The sequence below is a fragment of the Acipenser ruthenus genome, chromosome 8 (genome assembly GCF_902713425.1).
Source record: "Acipenser ruthenus chromosome 8, fAciRut3.2 maternal haplotype, whole genome shotgun sequence".
NCBI classification, from domain to species: domain Eukaryota; kingdom Metazoa; phylum Chordata; class Actinopteri; order Acipenseriformes; family Acipenseridae; genus Acipenser; species Acipenser ruthenus.
Genome location: NC_081196.1, coordinates 13,515,555 through 13,538,070, shown reverse-complemented (window position 1 = coordinate 13,538,070; position 22,516 = coordinate 13,515,555). Strand labels below are relative to the sequence as shown.

The 22,516-nt window shown below is 43.3% G+C and overlaps 2 protein-coding genes across 2 annotated transcripts; both read left to right on the top strand.

Annotated features, from left to right (window-relative positions):
• Positions 1–1,015: 1,015 nt before the first annotated feature.
• On the top strand, positions 1,016–13,644 carry LOC117972726 (uncharacterized). The gene is made up of 17 exons (XM_059029628.1): positions 1,016–2,147; positions 2,224–2,342; positions 2,606–2,759; positions 3,162–3,286; positions 3,574–3,763; positions 3,993–4,117; positions 4,218–4,464; positions 4,841–4,965; positions 5,175–5,379; positions 5,493–5,614; positions 6,441–6,639; positions 6,725–6,849; positions 7,930–8,164; positions 8,246–8,370; positions 12,776–13,034; positions 13,115–13,239; positions 13,618–13,644. The coding sequence occupies exons 1-17, from the start codon at positions 1,016–1,018 to the stop codon at positions 13,642–13,644; spliced, it is 3,639 nt and encodes a 1,212-aa protein (XP_058885611.1).
• A 44-nt stretch (positions 13,645–13,688) lies between these two features.
• Positions 13,689–22,216, top strand: LOC117405627 (uncharacterized). Its single transcript, XM_059029501.1, has 19 exons — positions 13,689–13,923; positions 14,010–14,131; positions 15,174–15,466; positions 15,728–16,845; positions 16,927–17,048; positions 17,821–18,031; positions 18,130–18,251; positions 18,345–18,540; positions 18,616–18,737; positions 18,830–18,929; positions 19,149–19,271; positions 19,488–19,660; positions 19,876–19,973; positions 20,173–20,300; positions 20,574–20,754; positions 21,145–21,289; positions 21,421–21,496; positions 21,732–21,896; positions 22,066–22,216. Exons 1-19 carry the CDS (start codon positions 13,746–13,748, stop codon positions 22,149–22,151), a joined length of 3,759 nt encoding a protein of 1,252 aa, XP_058885484.1. The 5' UTR covers positions 13,689–13,745; the 3' UTR covers positions 22,152–22,216.
• The last annotated feature ends 300 nt before the right edge of the window (positions 22,217–22,516 follow it).

The following is a 22,516-nucleotide window of genomic DNA, read 5'->3' as shown; positions in this document are numbered from 1 at the left end:
TTCTAACAACCCATAGGCAGTCCTGATAGTGATATAATGCCACAGGTTAAATGTATTAACCTGTGTCACTGTCTAGATTGATGCTTTCTTGCAGTACCTACTTCAATAGTCCACAGATGGAAATGCCTGTCATTCTAAACAGCTTGACATTATAAGTATGCTTGGTAGTTTTGACGTATATTCCCATCAAAAAAAAAAAAAAAAAATCATATCAATTAATAGCGAGATTGACTTAATGTGTTCCTTCTCAAAAATGTGTATCAATATTAACCTTTGATAAATAAACACGTGCATTTTGATGTATCTATTTCAATGCAATGTAGTTTGTTCATTGTAATAAAGAAATAAGCTTTAAAAAAAACATTTAAATTTGATTTCTGTTTCTTCTTTTAAGAATTCTGAGGAGTCTCAAAAAATACATTAACTTTGATTCATGTACTTAGGATTACTCTTAAATTAATTCACGATCCAGTCCTGGTGTACATGTTTATGGTAAAGTGAACATGACCTGAAATCTGGAAGAGAAGAACATCCCAAAAACTGCGTTGAATTCGGAACAGCAGAGCGGCCCAGAATTTGGGACGTTATCTGAAAACCAGAGCGGCCGAGAATTTGGGACTTAGCCTGGAACAGGAGCAATCTATATGATTACCGCTTACAAGAACCATTGCTTCTTCATTTTTAGTATTTCTTTCATTACATTCATCTCTATATCTAATGCAATGCTATTTTCATCTTTTAAGTAAAGGGCACGTCTACACACGTTTCTCAGCATACACATACTGACGTTTTCTGAAAATTAAATCAGGTGATTTTCTCTCGTGCAGAATTTAGTCTAGCAGTGCTTTACTAATGATCTAAGAATGCTGATAATTCAACGGCAGCAATTGGCTTGCCAATTACAAATTCAATTAAAACACTAAGCCTCACAACTTAAATACCCGCGCCCGTAGAACCCACACATATTGACTGCTTTTTTGTGTTGTTTTTTGGTTATATTTTATTTACAATAACGATGTTACGGAGAGGGCAGGCGATGCTGCCTTTCTTCTTATTGACCTGGGTCTTGAGGCTCACACAAGCTCTTGCTTTAGCTCATGATCGCCTGCAGGATGAAGCGGCTGCAAATTCCATGTCAGGGACAGGAAACTTGGATCGTGGAGGGAACTTGAGCTTAGCTACTGATTTAGCCATTCCTTATGCTGAGGACCTTTTTTCTAAACAGGATTACTTTTCACCAAATGGAAAAGGTGAACTTTCTGAGATTGCCTCTGTTGAGCTGCAGAATAACCAGCAGTCTCTTGATCATGTGTTTTCTGAGTCTGATTCTACAAACGATGGGCTTTTTGATTTCAGCCAGCATTATAAGTATGATGAGGATGCTCTTGAACAGCCTGGCTTTTCCAATCCAGATAGTGATGACTTCAATTCTGATTTGACCAAGAACTCTGTTCCTTTTGCTGCTGACGACTACCCTATGGCTTCAGACTCTGAAGGCGATGTGGAACATGCACTTTTTACTGATCGGAGTAATGACCCTGATGACTTCCCAGAAGTCTCTGCATATGCTGATTTAGCTACTTCAGATAAAGAAAATGTGTCTAATACCGCTACCCTTTATCTCAATGATTCGGTTAATCTTGCAGCAGAAATGGGTATCGGTGAACTTGGGAAAGAGTTGGATTCTTCTGACCACAAGTCTGGTACCTATTCTGAAACCCTAGGCTATGATTCTGCTGCCTTTGCAGATCTTGAAAAGGAAGGCACTGATGCTTTGCATCCTGGTGTGCATTCCTATCATCGTAAGGACCAAGTTACTGGTGACCTTAATGAAATGCATGTTTCTTCTTTTGACCGCTCTGTACTTACTGATATAAATCTGGAGTTGGATGAAGCTCTTTCTCCAGCTCTTAAGATTGCCAGTGCACTCAACTCTCCTGATCTCTCCGGAGGTCCCAGGGTGCCCAGCAGCATCTATGATGCCTCTATAGGGCCCTATGGTACATTTAATCGACCTATTGCCCCGCCAAACCCCCTTCCTCATAGCACAGGAGAGCCAACCACCCTGGCTTCAGCAACTACATGCAGTGTTGCAGATATGGCCATCAAATTGTTTGGTGGAAGGCTGACAGACCTCAAAGTGCGAGGTAAGGATTCTTAACTTGGTATCTGTTTAATTCTGGAAGAGGTACGGTTATCAAATCTCATTAACTTCTCCCACAGCTGCCTTCATATTTGTTGAAGTAAGCAAGATTCCGCAGAGGTGCAGATACAAGGTGTTTGAGAGAAATGGAGTTGTCCACTTTACAACTGCCTTCAAAGGTTGCAATGTGAAGATACAGGTAAGAGTTGGATTAATAACTCCAAAAGTCTGCTACTATGCCATCAGATACGCACTTGCTTGTCTTGTACAGTATAAATGTTAAACTGACAAAGCAAATGCCATGGGACTGCTGTTCCATGTATACAATTAAAATTAAATTTAAGAAATTAAGTTTTTTTTTTTGTGAACTACAGTGTATCTGCTTTCAACTTGGAGACTTTACAATCACAGATGTTGGCTATAGCATTCCCATTCAACCTGACTTCTTACCTTTTCTTGCAGGGTGGGCAATATGTCCTGACCCTGATGTGGAGAAACCACTATGTGCATATGTCCTGTCCAATTTCTACACCTGATAAACCTGTTACAATCTGTGGTACGAGTAGCATGACCATCACACTCCCAGCAGGACCAGTAGAAGCACTTCGTGTAAAAAGTGAGTTGTTCCTGCCTGTCACTAAATGACATCTTACTTTGGAATGTATGGATGTATTTGCTTCACCATATACCTTGCTGCAACTCCTTGCATGCATTTGAAACTGTTGCAAATATGCTGCAGTACATGTTTAAAGTAGTAAATGTCCTTGAACAAAAGGACTATAGCACCCTTTTCAAAAGCATTTTAGATTTCAGTTTTAAAGTACTGTGGTGGTCAGTCTTGGGTGCACTTCAGTGATGGATGATACTGGGATCTGTGAGGAGGTGATGGTGGGGTTTTTTGTAGCGGTTTCTTGTAACTAAATAAGATGTGTATTGTAGCCAGTTCCTCTCGCTGCTGTGTAGCCAATTGAGAAATGCTGCCTATTAATAGATCTCTCTAAATTTCTTCCAATTGTAGATAAATTAAACAAATGGGTATCCATTCACCAAGTTGCTGTTAAATGCAAATATCAACTGTTGCGTGATTCAGAGGGAAGGATCACTTTCACTACTTCCTACAATGGATGTCACGTGAGGAGATCGGTATGTGTATCCTGCTTTCCACCAGTATAGAAAACATTATGCTCTGTATACAGCCTGCATTGTAACCTAGGAAGAATGGACCAATACAGTATTTCACCTGTGTGCCCATACAAATTGTGTGACATATATAATGGGTTTATTTTCCTATATAAATATTGGAATTGTTGCACTCAATTTGGCTGTTCACTTTCCTAATTAAAACTAGGAGAGCCTTCCTACCCATAGGAACAGAGTAATGTGAAGATTAAAACTCCCAGTGATGCCATTTATTGTTTTGACCCTCCTAGATGGATCGTTACTTCTATAACATCTACTATCAAATGGCTCCAGGGAAGCTAGGACAGGCAGTCATGTCTTGTAGGACCGGAATTAATGTCACAGTCCCGCCTGAAGCGTCTTTGCCGTCTGTATTTTGTGCCAAGTCTGGCATGATAATCAAATTGCCTAAGGGACGTCTTGATGCAGTCAAAGTGATAGGTGAGCTGCATCTATGGTCCTATGAATTCTGATTGTGTCAACCCACCCCCTCCTTTCTGATGGACATAGAAATTGAAGTTGTGAACCATTCACATGTTCAATTGCAGATGGTTCTTGGCTTGCTGGCTACTACTGGAGTAGTACAACTGAAGCCTCAAACACTGTCTTGTATAATAAGCATTTAGAAAAACTTGCTGTGCAGGGAACTCATGGAATTTGTCTTCTGCAGATGGTTTTGGCAAGGCAATAGCTGTCGGTAGTATTGCCAAGAAATGTAATTATCAACTCTTTCAAATGAAGACTGGACACATCATCTTGATTGCTTCCTTCCAAAGCTGTCAAGTTGCGTTTGTGGTAAGAATATTGCGGCCATGATTATTAAATGTTGCTGCATGCTTCCAGTAAACTGCTTTAGTACAAGCAATACTGAGTGTGCAGTTTCTTTGTTTTTAAGGATGGTTGCTTTGCCTTGAATATCAAGTTCCAGCATGCTGATCGTGTAATGGGAGAGCTCTCTGCGCTTTGCCATGCAGGTGGGGGGCCAAAACCAACTTCCCAACCTGATACTCCTACAACTCGAGATGTAACTTCCAGTATACTGTCTACAGTAATTCCTGTGGATGTGTCTGCTACCATCTGCAACAAGGATGGCATGACAGTAGTTCTACCCAATGGTCCTTGGTGGGGGATTAGAGTGAAAGGTGAGACCTATTTTCTTCTTTCTCCCCCCCCCCCCCCCCCCCCCATTGCAAAACCTCCTGTGAATTGACTAATGGAGGCACATACATACAGATTCACATTTATTCATTCACTCTCCTTGGTGCCTTTAGGGTGGGCATTCCACAGCACTGATTATCACAATGTTGTCCACTATTCTTGGCTCTTGGAAAGCGATCTAAACAACTGGTGACTATCGGAGTACTGATGCCTGCTTTTTAGCTGGTGTATTTGATTAACCAATGCATGGTGAATGTGTCTTGTGATCCCTTTTTTTTTTTTTTTTTTTTTTTTTGGCTTAACGCTGTAGTGGCATTTCATAGTCTTGTACTTGCTGTAATGATGTCTCCTTTATTGCAGATCTTTCTGGCAAAGAGATCACTGTGACTAGTGATTTTGCAGAACGATGCCATTACAATCTCTCTCTGCATCTGGAGAAAATAATCTTTACAACTACCTACACTGGCTGTTTTGTTGAGCAAGTGGTAAGTACATTTCACGTGACACTAGAACAGTTTTCATGATTACCTGGGGGCTAGCTTGATGTGTAATATTTTGGTTTGACCTTGAGCTAACATTGTCATCCATCAAGTTGAATGGGACTGGACATTGTTTGTACATCCTTGCATGGCAGTGGTACTTGTGTAAAATTGTATATGCTTTTACATGCCTTGGTCATTTATGTTCCTACTAGGGAGATCGGTATGTCCTGACTGTAATGTACAGAACAGCTACTTGGAATCGAGGGTCTGTGCGGATGGAATGCCCAACCAGTGCTGGAAGCCCTACAGAATTGCCTCCTCTTCCAGCCACTGTGGGGAAACCCATTCCTGTCTGCAGGTCCTCTGACATGACTGTGGTGCTGCCTGCAGGATCTCTGGAAAAAGTCTTGGTTCTAGGTGTGTTTACAAGATAGATTTGGATACTAGAACATTTTTTGCGGTGGGGTACTTGCGCTATCAAGGACTAGTCCTATCCTGGATGTGAACTCATGGATACATTTGTGTTGCAGATCACCTCAACAGGCCAGTAAAAGTCATTGATGCGCCCAAGTCATGCAATTACAGCATGGTGGAGAGAAGAGGACAGATCCTCTTCACAGCTCCCTACAGTGCCTGTGATGTCAAGATCCTGGTAATTGTCTTCAGTGTTTGTGTACTCTCCACTATATAGGCAAATACTCTGTATTTGCTGAAAATAACTTGAAAGCACCAATGTTTTGGGGTATATTGGAACCCTGTAACGCTATGAAATGTCTTGGTAAAGTGGGGCTGGCTTACTTTAATTTTGAAAGCATGTTTACCTTCAGTCAGCACTTGCATTTTTAGAGTTTGAACACTGTCCTGACAAAATCATCTCAATTTGATTCTTGGATGAAGTCTTTTGTTCGTTTTTCAGAAGTAGCATCAGACAGGGACTAGACACTGGGGGATGGTGGTGGCTGTCTACCTATCACTGTTTTGCATGTCTGGAGAACCCCTTGTCTAATTGTCATGGAAGGTGGTATTAACATTTTAGCTTGAGTATCAGTTTCTGGGGACCCATGTGTCTGTTCATGTGCATGTCCCTTGCATCTGACTCTGGAGGTCTGTCGTCCGTCCCCCCCCCCCCCCGTTCTGTACATACTGTTCTGGTAATCAACTTTTTCCATAACTGATGGCGAACGTTGCAGGTTTATATCCCCCTACACAACTTGTGATGAGACTGATAAATATATATTTTAATCCTAAATTTACTTCTACTTCATAGCAAAATTGGTACAACATTTTATTTTGAATTTTATAGTGGCAACAGTTTTTGGGTGGTTGACTACTGAATTGGCTTGGATGGGCCAAATGGCCTCCCCTCCATGAATTATATTAATGGCATCAAATCAACTTTAGCTTAGAGTGGCATTTTGTCCAATTAATGCTTTCATACTTTGCCACTGTCCTCCCTCCTTCTCCCCTTGTACATGTAGAATGGAAACTATGTCCTGGCCATTATGTATACAAGTTATTCTGGAGACTTTGCATCAGTGCAGATGGAATGCCCTACCACTGGAGAACCAACAAAACCCCCTCCCTCTACAAAACCCATTCCTCCAACTCCTGTCTGTGGCGCTTCCAGCATGATCGTGGAGCTGCCTGAGGGGCCTCTGGAACAAGTCAAGATAATGAGTAAGAATATTTTATTTATATTTATGATCATTGTGTATATATAATGGTTATGATGATCCTCATGGAAACTGGTTTACTTTTGTAGATATCTCCAATGGGCTATGGGTAGCTGTAAAGGATGTCCCAAAGAACTGCAACTACACACTGATGAAGGAAAGAGGAAGAAACCTCTTCATAACCTCCTACAAGGCCTGTCATGTCTGGATACTGGTAATGACTAACCCTCTGATCTGGGCAACATGATATAAATGAGCAGGGCCCATGGTATTGGGTTCCATGCACTGTGCATATGTAATGAAGAAAGGCATTCAGATTATGGCAGCCTCTTGCTGGGTTTTTTCCTGGCTTTTATTTAAGCATACATGTGCTGTAATGATACTTCAGGAGTAAGCGCCTGCATTCGGACCGGTTGTATTTGATCATTAATATGCAATATGTAGATCAAAGAACCAAAATAGAAGGAACTTCTAGTATTGCATTGTGGTAAGAGAATTGATTATTGTTTAGGTCTCCACTTTGATGGCTTCAACTTTGGGCCAGCACCTTTTTTTTTTTTTTTTTTTTTTTTTTTTTTTTTTTTTTTTTTTTTGGGGGGGGGGGGGGACCTTGTGAGGATAGACTATGGCGACCAAGAATAACTTGTGGAAACGGATGCACGTTCTAAATAGAAATGACCCTAATCCCAACTTTTCTATAGCCAGGACAATTGTCCTAACGATATTCTTGCATCCACTGGGATATTGGGGCGTTTGGGAAATGGAATGCCCAAGTGGTGCTGGTGAACCAGAAAAAAAACTACAACTACAGGGACAAGGAATACTTACTCCTTCAAACATGACAGCTTTGAGGTACCTCAAGCAACCTTGTACAGGGGCTCCTGAGTGGCGCATCCAGTAAAAGCACTTGAGTAGAGTGCAGGATGCGCCCCGTAGTCTGGACGCGAGACACTCCCCAGGACCAGGTGCTTTTTGGCTGTAGTTGACGCTCTTCCTATAAATTCACAAGAAACCTTTTTATTTTTATTGTGTTTTACATGATCGTGGTCCTAAAAGCCCACTTCATTATGATCGTGTTCACACTATCCAGGTCCTTTTTAAAGGCTTAACTAGAAGAATCGCAGAGCCATATGGCTGGCCTTTAAGTCTACTAGTAATTTCTTGCATGTATCTGTAAGTTAGGCTTTGAATGTTTGACGTAGAACATTTGATTTCAACTAAATGAAAGTTGAGAAGTGTTCCCCACTGTAATCTCTTGGTGCCGATGTTCTTGTGTCTACCCTGTTCTTTCCAGAATAAAAACTATGTCTTGACTGTAATCTACACAACTGCAACTGGGGTAAGAGGGATGGTGCAAATGACTTGTCCAGCTGTAGAGACAACATCCCTTACTACTAGGTCTACAACTATTAGGAAGCCAGTGACTACTGGGAAACCTACAAAACCAACTCTCCCTCCCACTCCTGTCTGCAAAGCCTCCAGCATGACTGTAGCACTGCCCTCTGGGTCACTACAAGTTTTGTTATTGAGTGAGTTTGAGTTTGGCTCCAGCATTTTTGGAGGGAACTGAGTAGTCCTTGGTAGTTCATGTCAATCTGGTTTCTTTGTAGATCTGTCCAATGAATGGGTAGATATCAATGCTGCTCCCAGTTACTGCAACTACAGTTTGGTGCAGGGAAGAGGCGGCAGGAACTTCTTTACAGCCCCTTACAGGGCTTGTGATGTCCGGATACAGGTAGGAATGCATTGTATGGTAATCCTCCATTTGATCTGTGGTGGGGTTGGGGGGTGTGATGGAAATTCAATCGTTTCCTCGAATAGACTTATTAGAAACTGACAGGAGGCAGTATGAGTAAAACAAAATAGATTACCTTTATTGATTGCAATCGGGAGCGTTCAACCATGCATCAGTCTGTTAGCAGTCAGTTAGAATCGCACACCCACCCTTAATTTGGTGCGGGTTATATAGTTTTAGCACCCCCAACCCAGCCGAGAGAAGATCCGCCTCTTCTTCCGTCTGCTCTTCTGTGGTTACCCACAGAAGTTTGTTTACCCCACATTTGATTGGCTGGGGCAATTGCTCCACTTTTAGTTGAGGCCTGATTGGTTGTTACCGGGCAGACTTTCTGGAACCTTCTCCGGCTGTGAGTGTGGCGTGGTGCCAAAAGACACTTTGTAACATCCTTATTATAAAAGTATATAAAATAAAGAGAAAACATGCACAAACTGTTTTTTTCTATCTCACTTCAGTTCCCAGTGTCCTAGAGATACCGGGCAGGGCTAGTTCTTACCCTCATTGTTCCATCTATAAGCTCTTTGTAGTGTTAATGCTGTGTCCTGGCTTTATTGAGTTATTTAATGCCATTTAGGCAATACCTTATAAGAAAATAATCCACTACAGGGGCATGACTGCTGTTAATCTTCACTAATTTGAAGGGAGAAAATGGAATTGAAATTCAGAGGAAGTGGCTTTGTACCCAACTACATAATCTTGATGTGCCAATTCCAAGACTTACAGCTGTGACCTATCTCCACCCCCCCCCCCCCCCCCCATAGAATTAACCAGTGTTCATTCATGAAGTTGAATGAAACCTGCTCAATGTTACTTTTAAGCTATGGAATTACATGGCACTATATGTGTTTCCATATACTTCATAAACGTGACATTTCAATTTGTAACATGAAATACTGTATTATGGACTTTGATATATTGTAGTTTCTTTTGATTTGCATGCAGTGCCAGATTAACCTATTGCTGGGCCCTAGGCACACATACGCTTGTGGGCCCATACTCCTGAACAAATGGCCACATATATGCACACCTCTATACATTGTAGCCTTTTAAAACTAGCCCTGTACCTTTTTATTATTTTTTTTAAATGATGATTCAGTCAATTTGACTGACAATGAATGACAAACTGTAGAGGATGTGCTAAACACATTTCAGGAATAAAACTGAAGCCTACGTTAAATTCTGTACCACAGCTCAACAACGAATGCTCTTGATTTGCTGAATTAAAAAAAAAAAAAGGCAAGTTCAATCAAAGTGAATTCTGGTGTTTTTCAAATGTGGTATATTTCTGTACCTAATAGAATTCTGTGTCCTTTGATTTTCATGCTGACACAGATGCATTCGTGTAAGTGGGTAATAACAATGTGTTGTAGTATTAATAAAAACAGAAATCCACTAGAGAACCCTGTGAATATTGGAACACAACTGTGTATTAAGGTAGGCCTGCAGCACAAACATGGTTCTAAAATTAATTGGTATCTTTTTAACCCATTTATTAACCCACAAAACGTGTACATTGGTAGGCATGGACTCTCTGAGAAATTAACCAGCAAAGAATCTTCATTGCAAAACAACCACATGAAATACTGTGTTTAATATGAAACAAGTTCATACTGTTGGCTCAACACTCCTATGCTTCAAACTGTTGATTCACAGTAAACTCAAGTACCAGTTTCATCACAAGCAAAAGTGATTAATTTGTGTTTTTATAACGTGTACATAAATAAACCGCTGGAAAAGGGGTAATACTATATGTTGCAAGACTCAAATGCACAAAATACTGTTCTACAAATACACCACGGCACCAGTGTTAATATTGGGAAACAAGTTCTGAATTGCTTTCAGCACGCTCAAAGCTTCAACTGGTTTTAAAATGAATAACGTTATAATGTATGGCTTGCATTCTATTACTGGAACAGGTTTGTTTTCTTGCGGCAGCTTCACTTTGCTAATGGCCTTGAAGGTCCATCTTTGCTGCAATAAATGTTTGCGCTTTTATTTTCCGGCACGTTAACTTTACAGATTTAACGAACGCTTTATTAGCAAACATTTCTTGCTTGTGAAATTCTTGTCTTTCAGTATTCATAACTTGCCATTTAAGACACCCGGCGTCTATCTACCTTATTTCACAGCAGCCCTGGTGCTTAGTGGAGACCGGCGGTTATGTGAAGTTTTACTATGTAGTTATTTCTTTGCAGAGGCCCTTATCCAGGGTGACTTGCAATATCACGTTATTTTTTTACATACAATTACCCCTTTTATACAGTTGGGTTTTTACTGGAGCAATCTAGGTCAAGTACCTTGCTCAAGGGTACAGCAGCAGTGTCCCCCATCTGAGACTGCACTCCCGACCCTGTGGTCCAGAGCCCTCACCACTACTCCACACTGCTGCCTACTATGTGTTCTCAATCCTAAAAATTTAGGTAATTTGGGAACGCAGAAGGATTGCTAGCCTCTTGCCAGGACTTGTTCAATGATACCAACACAGTGAAGTGTGTTCCAGCACACACTTTTCTTTTATAACAAATGGGGAAACAAAACCTAGTTCCCTCTGAGCCCTAACTAAACTTTGTCCTAACTCTCTTGGGGAAGGGCTGAGCCTTTTGTCCCTCGTTTTGAAACTATGTAAATTGCAATCTGAAATTGTAAACCCAGTCCAAAATATGCAATTCAAAACGGTTCCTCTGTACAGTAGTCTCGTGGTGAATTGTATAGGTGTGTGGTGCACACAGCTTCTACTGCTAGACATGGCTGAGATTTATCTACCAAAAAGGCGCATCAGACGGAGGCAAATGCCAGTTAAGGAATTCTGACCGCCAAAACCTTAGATGGGTTATAGTGTGTTTTTAAACTGTTGCAGTTAAGCAAACTTAAACCGTCCCGTCATTCTTTCCTGTCAGGAGGGGCTGGAGATCCTGTATTTGAGCAGCTAAGAACTTTTTGTTTAATTGCATGTTCTTCCAATGCCTTAACAGCAATTTTATAGAAACACTTTTACTAAATGTTTGAAGTTAATGATTCCTGAAGTTGTGTAATTTGGCAGTTGTACTGAAATTTGATTTTCAAAGTTTGATAGAGAATTAGGTGTGTAATACTGTACCCTGTCATTCTTTCATTTAAACAAATGCATAGTGTACTACAGGACATTTGTGTCATTGGTTGGAATGAGTCTTTTTATACAAGGCATGAATTCGACTGCACCATCAGTTAGGTGTTGCGCTTTCTTGTGTGTGCATTTGTATAACTTGATGGATTTTGGCAACGAGATGATTTGTTGTAGGGTGTGTAAGAACTGACATCCCCTTGTGGTTACTTGGTAAAGCCCAGCCATGAAGCATTTGACCGGCTGTACAAAATGTGACCGAAGCAGCTTTGTGAAGATATTCAAAGTTCTCAAAGAACCTACAGTGTATGGCAAGTGGTGGATTGAAGTCGTGATAAGCGAGGTGATATGAAACGGGTTCATCTGTACTTGTGTAAACGTTACATTAGTTGCAGTAATTAATACCTGTTTGCTTATCCATACGAATAGATTATGCAAACTAGTATTTGTCCCAATTAGCTTGGACAACTGACTATTGTAAAGCAAATCTTCATAAACATAACCGTATTATCCCCTGTCTCCTTCTCTCCAAGCAATACAGTCGGCTCTTTAATCCCTCCCAGAGTTAAAAGCAATTTCACCTGCACTCGGACCTGTCGACTCCCCTTTTTACTGGGCGTCTCCCTTACTTTAGGCCCTTCTCCTTGGCTGTTTTTTTTTCTTTTTTTTTCTCCCATATTTTAAACTTGCATTTTTGCAAAAGTAATTTCTCTCCAATGTTTCGGGTTCTAAAAATCTGTTACTGCAGCACAATTGCTGCCTGTCGCACTTTTTTTTAGGACCCAGGTTATGCCTGTGGCAGGCATGCATTCATGTCCTCGTATGACAATGTGTTCACTGGGACAGTTTAGGTTTAACTAGTCTCGCAATGCATTTTGATATGTTCAATGTCTCTGGTACCTTTTTCACAGCAGGACTACACTTGAAAGCATTGGTGTGTTCAAGCCTAAGCTATCCCAGTGGTGCAAATTTGTTATGATGGCGCTAGAATGTAGTGCATGGCTATCTAATCTGGCACCACAATTTAATGTTGCTGATGCTAGACACATTTTAAGCATGAATATGGGTGGGATGTAGAGCTGGAGTACATTTTTAAATTTTACTGTAACACACTAAACTCCACTTTTGAGGCAAGATGGTTGCCAGCTATGGAAGCCTCCCAGAGTTGAGAAGCAGATGAGATGATGTACACTGTCGTGGAATAGTCCTTCCAGTCTTCAACTTGTTGTGTCCCTTCACTTTCAGAATGGAAACTACATGTTGACCTTGCTTTACATAACTGCTGCTGATAAACGAGGGTACTTGGACATTAGATGTCCCACCACTGGTGGGGAGCCAACAGAGACTACGAGCCCCTCTGGTGGGGAGCTGACCGGAACTACTGCTGGAGAAACGACAACTACTTGGAAACCTACAATGCCTACTCTCCCTGACACTGCTCTCTGCAGAGCCTCCAGCATGACTGTAGAATTGCCCTCTGAGTTGCTTCAAGTTCTACTATTGAGTGAGTTTGAATTTGGCCCAAACACTTTTGGGAGGGAACTGATCCATCTTGGTAGGTACAGTAACTTTGTTTTTGTATAGGTCCATCCAATGAATGGGTAGATATCAGTAATGCTCCCAGTTACTGCAACTACAGTTTGGTGCAGGGAGGAGGCGGCAGGAACTTCTTTACAACCCCCTACAGGGCTTGTGATGTCCGGGTACAGGTAGGAATTGTACATTGTATGCTAATCTGAAGATTAATCTCTAATACTACAACCTTGATAACCCTTCTCCACTAGCACATCCGACCTGCGAGGGCTCGATAGGGTACGGGTACAGGTAGTTCTCAACTGGCTTTCTCAAGCCGAACCAAACTGCACAGAATTCTTTTAGCACCCAAACAAACTAGATGACTATCCTTAAATGAGATCATTGTCAAATCCTATTTAAACCCCCCCTTCAACAAAACTAACTAAATCAATTTAGACATTCCTAAATATTTAGAAACTATAGCAATACAGCTGTACTGTTGGGTTTTTTTTGAACAGTTTGTGCTTTTGACTAACTCAGTAACTGTCTTTCACTGCGTGTGACGTTGGTAGCTCTGCAGTGGAAAAACAAAGGCATAACATCCTTCTGCATTCAACTAGTTCTGTCCCTTCACTTGCAGGATGGAAGCTACATCTTAACCTTACTCTACATAACCATTGCTAAGGGAGGCTACGTGCACATGAGATGTCCAATAAAAACCACTACCAAGCCAACCAAGACTTCTAGAACCACCACTAGGAAGACTACCAGTATCGCCACTGTAGGGGTGACCGAGGCCCCTGCAACTGTGGTCTGCACCGCCTCCAGTATGGTGGTGGAGCTGCCCAAGGAACCTCTAAGACTTGTGAAGGTTCTAGGTGAGTTAGGCTTTGGATATTGGAGGGGCATCGTGTCTGACACTGTAGGGGGAGTCTTTATGGCAAATTTCTCTTTTCTTTTGTAGATAAATCCAACCGGTGGGTAGCTGTCATTGATGCTCCCAAGTACTGCAACTACACCTTGTTGCAGGGAAGGGGAGGGAACTTCTTCATAACCCCCTACACGGCCTGTGATGTCAGGATATTGGTAATCCTTTTGTGTAATTGGAGGTGGTGAACCCTGTCCAATTGTTTCACATTATCAAGTCCATATGGCTTCTGCCTTTGCCTAAAGGCAATGTAATTAAGACACTTGCTCTCTCCGTGTCGAGCATTCTTTTAAATCAAGCTTCCTGAAGTGTTTAGTGGTGGTGTGACTGGCCCAACTTTCTCTGCTTCCCTCTTGTCCAGGTTTTGTCGTGACTCTCCAACACTTGTGACTTCACACTAGAACCGCTGCAGTTACCTAAAACCACCGCACGCAGTATTTATGATTTTCATTTTAAACATCCGTATTAAAATGGAAGGCAACTATGATACAACAACTTTTATTCAAGCATGTCCTAGCAAACATCTGCATGACCAAACACTATTTAAAAGGAACAATTCAACATAAGGGGTACCTTTCTAGCGTGCCATAAAGCACTACTTTTAAATGAAACTAGTGTGTAAACGGGTATATGTACATACTAAAAACAAATGTGTTTACTTTTAAAACGCAAGTAACATGCGTTTCCTCTGTGTAGCACTGAATCCAGGATGAACTGCAGCAGCCTGCTGCTTTTCCATTTCTCTGATCAATGTTTTTGCCAGAGCGCTGTGGCTAGCTTCAAGAAAGATCAGTAGGAGAGATTTTCCCCAGTGCATTCCTTGTACAAAATGAAGGAATTGGTGGCTGTCAGGTCTAGTACAGATAACCGGCTTGTATTAAACAACAAAAAAAGCATGTATTGTAAAAGGCAGTCAAAATAACTGCCGGCGGTTCTATGTGGGAGGGATTGGATCTTCCCTTTTGTGATCCTGCCTTTCCAATACTGTCTGGATATTTAATGCATATAGTGAGTCCTAAATGGACAACCGCATAACATTCAGCCATGCAGAGTTACTTAACTTTTGAAAGCCTTGTCAAAATGGCTGCTGTGCAGGTTCTAGTGTTAATATCAGATTGGATATCCGCATCTTGTGTGATGCAATTTAAAAGCGTTGATCAGTTGGGTATAGTATATTAAAGATGTTTCCTCTCGTTCTAGGATAAAAACTATGTTTTGAAGATCTGGTATCTGGCAACTGGTGGCAAAAAAGGGTATATGGTGATGAAATGCCCCATCGATGCTGGAGAACCCACAAAAGCACCAACAACTACTTGGGAGCCAACCAAGATTACCAGAACCACGAGCAGGAAGACTACCAGAACCACCATTGGAGAGCCAACCAGGACCACCAGTAGGAAGACCACCACGGGGAGGCCTACCAGGACCACCAGTAGGAAGACCACCACGGGGAGGCCTACCAGGACCACCAGCAGGAAGACCACCACGGGGAGGCCTACCAGGACCACCACGGGGAGGCCTACCAGGACCACCACGAGGAAGACCACCACGGGGAGGACCACCAGTAGGAAGACCACCACAACCATTGGAGAGCCAACCAGGACCACCAGTAGGAAGACCACCACGGGGAGGCCTACCAGGACCACCAGTAGGAAGACCACCACGGGGAGGCCTACCAGGACCACCACGAGGAAGACCACCAAGGGGAGGACCACCAGTAGGAAGACCACCACAACCATTGGAGAGCCAACCAGGACCACCAGCAGGAAGACCACCACGGGGAGGATCACCAGCAGGAAGACCACCACGGGGAGGACTACCACAACCATTGGGGAGCCAACTAGGACCACCAGTAGGAAGACCACCACGGGGAGGCCTACCAGGACCACCAGTAGGAAGACCACCACGGGGAGGCCTACCAGGACCACCAGCAGGAAGACCACCACGGGGAGGCCTACCAGGACCACCACGGGGAGGCCTACCAGGACCACCAGTAGGAAGACCACCACAACCATTGGAGAGCCAACCAGGACCACCAGTAGGAAGACCACCACGGGGAGGACTACCAGGACCACCAGTAGGAAGACCACCACGGGGAGGACTACCAGGACCACCAGCAGGAAGACTACCACAACAACCATTGGGGAGCCAACTAGGACCACCAGTAGGAAGACCACCACGGGGAGGACTACCAGGACCACCAGTAGGAAGACCACCACAGGGAGGACTACCAGGACCACCACGGGGAGGACTACCAGGACCACCAGTAGGAAGACCACCACAGGGAGGACTACCAGGACCACCACAGGGAGGACTACCAGGACCACCAGCAGGAAGACCACCACAACAACCATTGGGGAGCCAACTAGGACCACCAGTAGGAAGACCACCACAGGGAGGACTACCAGGACCACCAGTAGGAAGACCACCACGGGGAGGACTACCAGGACCACCAGCAGGAAGACCACCACGGGGAGGACTACCAGGACCACCAGCAGGAAGACTACCACAACCATTGGGGAGCCAACTAGGACCACCAGTAGGAAGACCACCACGGGGAGGACGACCAGGACCACCAGTAGGAAGACCACAACAACCATTGGGGAGCCAACCAGGACTACCAGTAGGAAGACCACCACGGGGAGGACTACCAGGACCACCAGTAGGAAGACCACCACGGGGAGGACTACCAGGACCACCAGTAGGAAGACCACCACAGGGAGGACTACCAGGACTACCAGGACCACCACAGGGAGGACTACCAGGTCCACCAGTAGGAAGACTACCAAGGCCCCTACAATTGTGGTCTGCACTGCCTCCAGTATGGTGGTGGAGCTGCCCAATGAACCTCTAAGACTGGTCAAGGTTCTAGGTGAGTTAAGCTTTTGTTGGGTATTTGAGGGGTTTTGAGTGACACTAATGGAGACTAATTGTTATGTATATTTTTTTGTAGATAAATCCAACCAGTGGGTAGTTGTCATTGATGCCCCCAAGTACTGCAACTACACCTTGTTGCAGGGAAGGGGAGGGAACTTCTTCATAACCCCCTACACGGCTTGTGATGTCAGGATATTGGTAATCCTTGTGTCCAAGCTCACCTAGCTACTCAACACTGTACTGTGTGCCTTCTCTCCCCTCCAACCAAACTTCTGTGCTTTCATTAAAGCTTCATATACTGAGCATCAAAAGAAACGTGTCTTTTGTATTTGGATAAAATTCACTAAATGTGATCGAAAAATGTCTTCTGTTTTAGAGCAGGTGCAGTGACTTTTTATTGTGCTGATTTAACAATTGACATCACGAAGATGCTGCAAAATGATCTGATCTTGGGCAGGTGTTGTGACTCTTGGTCTCCCCAGTTTTGTGGCCTGTCATTGGTGTGTGGTTCTGCTGTCCTTGCCAGGTTTGAATTTGCTGGCTGTAAGCACCCAAGACGGTGAGCCTAGTCCAGCCCTCAACACGCAGATTTGCATGAAGGTGCTGCGCTTGACTGTTATGGCTTTTCTGGAATTCTTCCTTTTTCAAGCTTGCAGTTCAATGGCTGAAATGACTCTATTTAGTGTCCAATCAACTGTCTCACCAATTGGGGGATTAAGTGTGTTTCAGTCACCAACATGTCGGTCAAGAATAAGTGATCAAAAACATTTTGTCAACGTCCAATTTAAACTTTTTTTAAATGTTGTAATAGTGCAGTTTCTTTTGTTGCTCGGTATATAAAGTTTAGGCAATGGTATGATTGGCCCAACTTGCTCTGCTTTCCTCTTGTCCTTCTGTTAAATTAAGTTCATATTTCCATCTTGTATGATTAACCATGGAAATCAATATTGGTATTATATATTTGTTCTAGAATAACAACTATGTTTTGAAGATATGGTATCTGACAACTGGTGGCATAAAAGGGTATGTGGTGATGAAATGCCCAACCAGTGCTGGAGAACCCACAAAAACGCCTTCCTCTCCATCCACTACTGGAAAACCACCAATACCCACTGTCTGCAAAGCCTCCGTCATGACACTAGAGCTGCCTGAAGGACCAATTGAACAAGTAGCCCTGATAGGTAAGTTGTGCCTTGGCCCAGGTAACTTTCCATCCAAATTGCTTGGCAATGAGGATAACCCTGGAAACCCAATTTCATGGCATCCTTGCCTTTTGCAGATAAATCCAACACTCTGGTAACTGTCAAAGATGATACCAGAAAGTGTGGCTACAGCTTGGTGCATGGGAGAGGAAAGAACATCTTCACAACCCCTTACACAGCCTGTGATGTGAAGATGCTGGTAAATATTTAGCTTTTTGTACTGTTGCATATGAATTTTAAAAGCATGTACATATGCTCACTTGTTCTCTCCCTTCCCTTAATTCTCTTCCAGAATGGGAATTATGTCCTGACTCTAGCATATGTAACCCTTGCTGGGGAAAGGGTACTGGTGCAGATGAAATGTCCAACCAGTGCAGCTTTACCAACAGGGTTGCCGCTCCCTCCCTTTGGGGTTTCTGTCCTCTGCAGTGATACTTGCATGACAGTGGAACTTCCTGGGGGACTGCTACAAGATATCCAGTTAATGGGTGAGTTGGCTTGGTACACAGTAATTTGGGTGCTGTAAAACAGAAAGCATGCTCTAAATGTGGCATCTGTTGTAGATGAATCCAACAACTTGGTAGCTGTTACCAGTGCTCCCAAGATTTGTGGCTACAGTTTGGTGAGGGGGAACGGAAAGAACATCTTGACCGCTCCTTACAAGGCCTGCAATGTCAAGATACTGGTAAGCGGAGGGCAATTGCAGCTGTAATCCCCATTTGTATTGGGAGTGATCAAAATACTGTCAGGAATGAGCAACTCTCTTTCCACTTCTAGAATAACTTCTACATCCTGAGAGTCATTTACACCACTCTTACTGGGGAGCGAGGAGATATACAGGCCAAGTGTCCTGTTCCTGGTCTAGTACCACGTGAGGGTAAGTGTTTATTCACTGGACACTTCTTCATAATGCAGGAATGCTCAAGTCTGGTGCTGCTCATCTACCAAATCTGCGGTTGCTGCATCATGTTTGTTTTACTTGAATGCCGTGTGCCTCTTGACGACGTCAGTCTCGGATTTCCCTACCCAAGATATTAACCTAAACTACAGGGTCTTCCCTATACAATGTGAAACATTTAAGTGTACTGTTTTGCAGGGTGCAAGATACCAAGAAGTCGGCAGGTTGCTTGTGGTCCACCTAATGCTGATCCACAACTGTGTGTGGCCAATGGATGTTGTGTGGATGCAACAACTTCCCGGTGTTACTATCCTTTGAATGGTATGGCTTGGTTTTAATATAGTACTGCTCATCTAATGAGCAATCCAGATTAACTGAACAGCTGGTATAGGAAAACTTGTGGAGTATTTGGGGAGGGCGGGGAGGTAATTGACTTCAATTGCAATCTTGCTGTACAGGAGACCTGGTCCTTCAGGTAAACACTTTCACAAGCTTCACCATTTGTATTAATGTAATTCTTTGCTTCTACTTTTTCAGCATGCACTGCAGATGGCCATTTTGTATTCTCCGTAGACCGCACCTCAACTAAGCCAGAAATCGATCCTGGCAGTCTAGTAATTGCAGGAAACCGATCATGTGCCCCAGTAATCTGCACTCCAGACTTTGCCATCTTCAAATTTCCTGTGACTGGCTGTGGGACACATGTCTTTGTAAGTTCCCTCCTCCTCTGGGGTTTGCTAGTTTTGTCACCTACAACAAAGGTTAGGATTTTAGGCTACAGTCCTTGTAGCCATATGTTTTTTAAAGGGTGGTGGTAGGGTGCTAATCTAATGCAATACCACTGGTTTTGCACTGGCCCAGTTGATTTTCCAATCCTCCTCCCATCTGCTTCAGTTCTCACCCACAAGCTTTTTTGTTTCTGTAGACGGTGGCGGAGACTACAATTTATCTTGCTGAAGTTCATGGCTTGGTTCGGGGGAACCAGCAGATGTATGGACAAATTACCAGAGATGGCCCTTATCGGTAATTTCTTTTACGAGCTGGGAAGTGTCGGTTAACCCACTTGCTGAAAGACACCTGTTTTCCAGCATACTTTGCTGGTTGTAATGGGTGGGTTGGGACCCCATGATCGGAGTATGGGTTTTGTCACTGAATGGACCATCTCTGCCAACTGGTAACTACATTGATTCTTTCTCTTCACTGTCTCCTCTCTGCACTGCAGTTTCCAGGTGGAATGTCGCTATTCTAAAAGGCATTTGGCCAGCACTGGTTACTTGGTGGTGAACCCACCGCTTCCATCAGCAGCCTTGGCTTTTGGCTCGCTTGGGGTTAGGTTAAGGATTGCCACAGGTAATTGAACATCATGCATGATGTCTAACCTTTTATTTTTTATTTTGATTCCATTAATAAGAACTGTAGTGTACTTGATGAGAGGGTCGTGGATGTCAGTAGAACTTCTCCTCCCATTTGGTCTTGTGGCGCTGTAGCCGTATGTTGGGCATCATGTCCCGTAATGACTGCTAGGTTTGACTGGCTGAAGTCCCTCTTTCAATGGCTTGTGTATGAAGAGATGCACATGGAGTACCTGGTGTCCAGTTATTCTAAAGCACTTGTCTCTTGCAGACACCAGCTACACTAGCTTCTACCCTCGGTCCCATCTGCCCCTGAGCTTCTTGCTTGGAAGCAAGGTGTATCTGGAAGTGCAGCTTGTCAACCCTCCTAACCCCAATGTAGTTCTGCTGGTCCACTACTGCATCGCCTATCCCCAGTCCTCTCAAGCTGCCTGGGTGATCCTCTATGAAGGGTGAGTATCCTGCATCATTGACAGTGTTCAAGTATCCTGATGTCTCCATTTGTCTGGACAAAGCAACATGCCAGATGAGACTACTGACCAAATTGCTGACCTTTTTTATTCTCTCCTTCTGAAGTCAACCCTTCATACTCTTACCCACTCAACGGCTGCATCAGCACCTACTTGTATTACAGCTGTTTTTATAGAGGATTTGTAATTTCGGCAACAGGTTAAGGGAGTGGCTCAGATTATCCAATACTATTGGCTGCAAACACCTGAAGTAAATCTTTGCACGCTATTTAGGCTGTCGCAGCTGCTAGAAGTGTGGTAATATGGCTGCCATGCACGTCAAGCCTCCTAGCTGGCAGCTGTCGGACTCCCTTCTGAATTTCTACCCCACAGTTGTCCCAACATCCTGGATTACAGCAGTGCTGCTGGCCTCCATGTGAAATACAATAACATGCCTGTATCCAAGCACACTCGACGCTTTGAAATACAAAGCTTCCAGTTCCTGGACTACAAGACCAAGCAGCATTTGGATGAGGAAGTGAGTGTTTTTGTTTTAATAGTGGTCCAATCATGTACTCCAAGCTTGTCTCCAAATGCCTAGTCATAAATGGTATATTTTAGACAAATGCAGATCTACAGCTGCTCTAATGCCATTTACTTTCTTTTTAGATCTATTTTCTGTGTTCAACTGAAGTGTGTTCCCCAGAACACCGTGTTTGTAATGAAGGATGCTTTGATGGGAGAGGTATGTTGCTGAAAAGCACTCTAGACCCACAGTTTCTGAGGATGTTAGTCCTTTTTGAAGTTTGGCTATTTTTAGGTCTAGCCTTAAATTTTATTGCATCTTGCATTATGTATTTATATATAATGTAATTTTTGACTTCCCCTGAAGTATTTACGTTCTGCTCCCCTGACTAACATTTGGGCGATCGTTATACCACTTGATTTAAAATGTTCCAGATAACTTTCTCCTTCCACAGATATGCCTGTTCCAGTAGATCTTGGTGTGGGAGGGCGCTGTGCAGGAAAGCCCTGTCCTGTGAAATCCAATGTAGTCAAGCGAGCTGCTCATGGTCATACTGGCCTCATCGCTGTCGGTGAAGGAACCTTCCTTTTGGATGAGCCTGTGCCCCATGAACAAATGGGTAAGGGATTTTGAGATCATGTGGATTAAAGCAGTACTACCCTTTTTCATGTATTCCGTCCTTGAAGATGGAGGTTGCCCTCTTTGGGCCAAAGCCAGACCTGAAGCTTATTCCTCACTTGAACACCAGAATGCTTTGCCAGTAACTGTTTTATTTCTTCCTCTTGCAGAGAAGCACTGGACACACTTCCATGGTCTCCTGGGGCTGCTTGCTCTGCTGGTCTCGGTATCTGTTGTAATGCTCTTCCTCAAATAGGTTGTCTTGCAAATGGCCAGGTCCTAGAGAAGCAGTCTCTAACTTGAATAAACCTTTATCTTGTATTGAAATTGTCTCCTCCTTGTGGGTTTATTTCCCCTGCCAACTAACTTTTAAAATCCTGCACTATTGGGGGGTGGGGGTCACATTAAGTCAAGAAGGATTGGAGAAACTGACTTTTTTTTTTTTTAAATGACTGCTGCATTATCTTTAGAGCGCTTCATCTGGGGCTAGTAAAGGAGTCGGTACATTGCCACCAGAAACATTGACTTGCTGATCTATAACAATTGGAACATATGATCTTGTGTGGGCATATTCAGCTGGAATACATGTGGCACTAGTGTTTCATCAGTCTTTGAAATTCA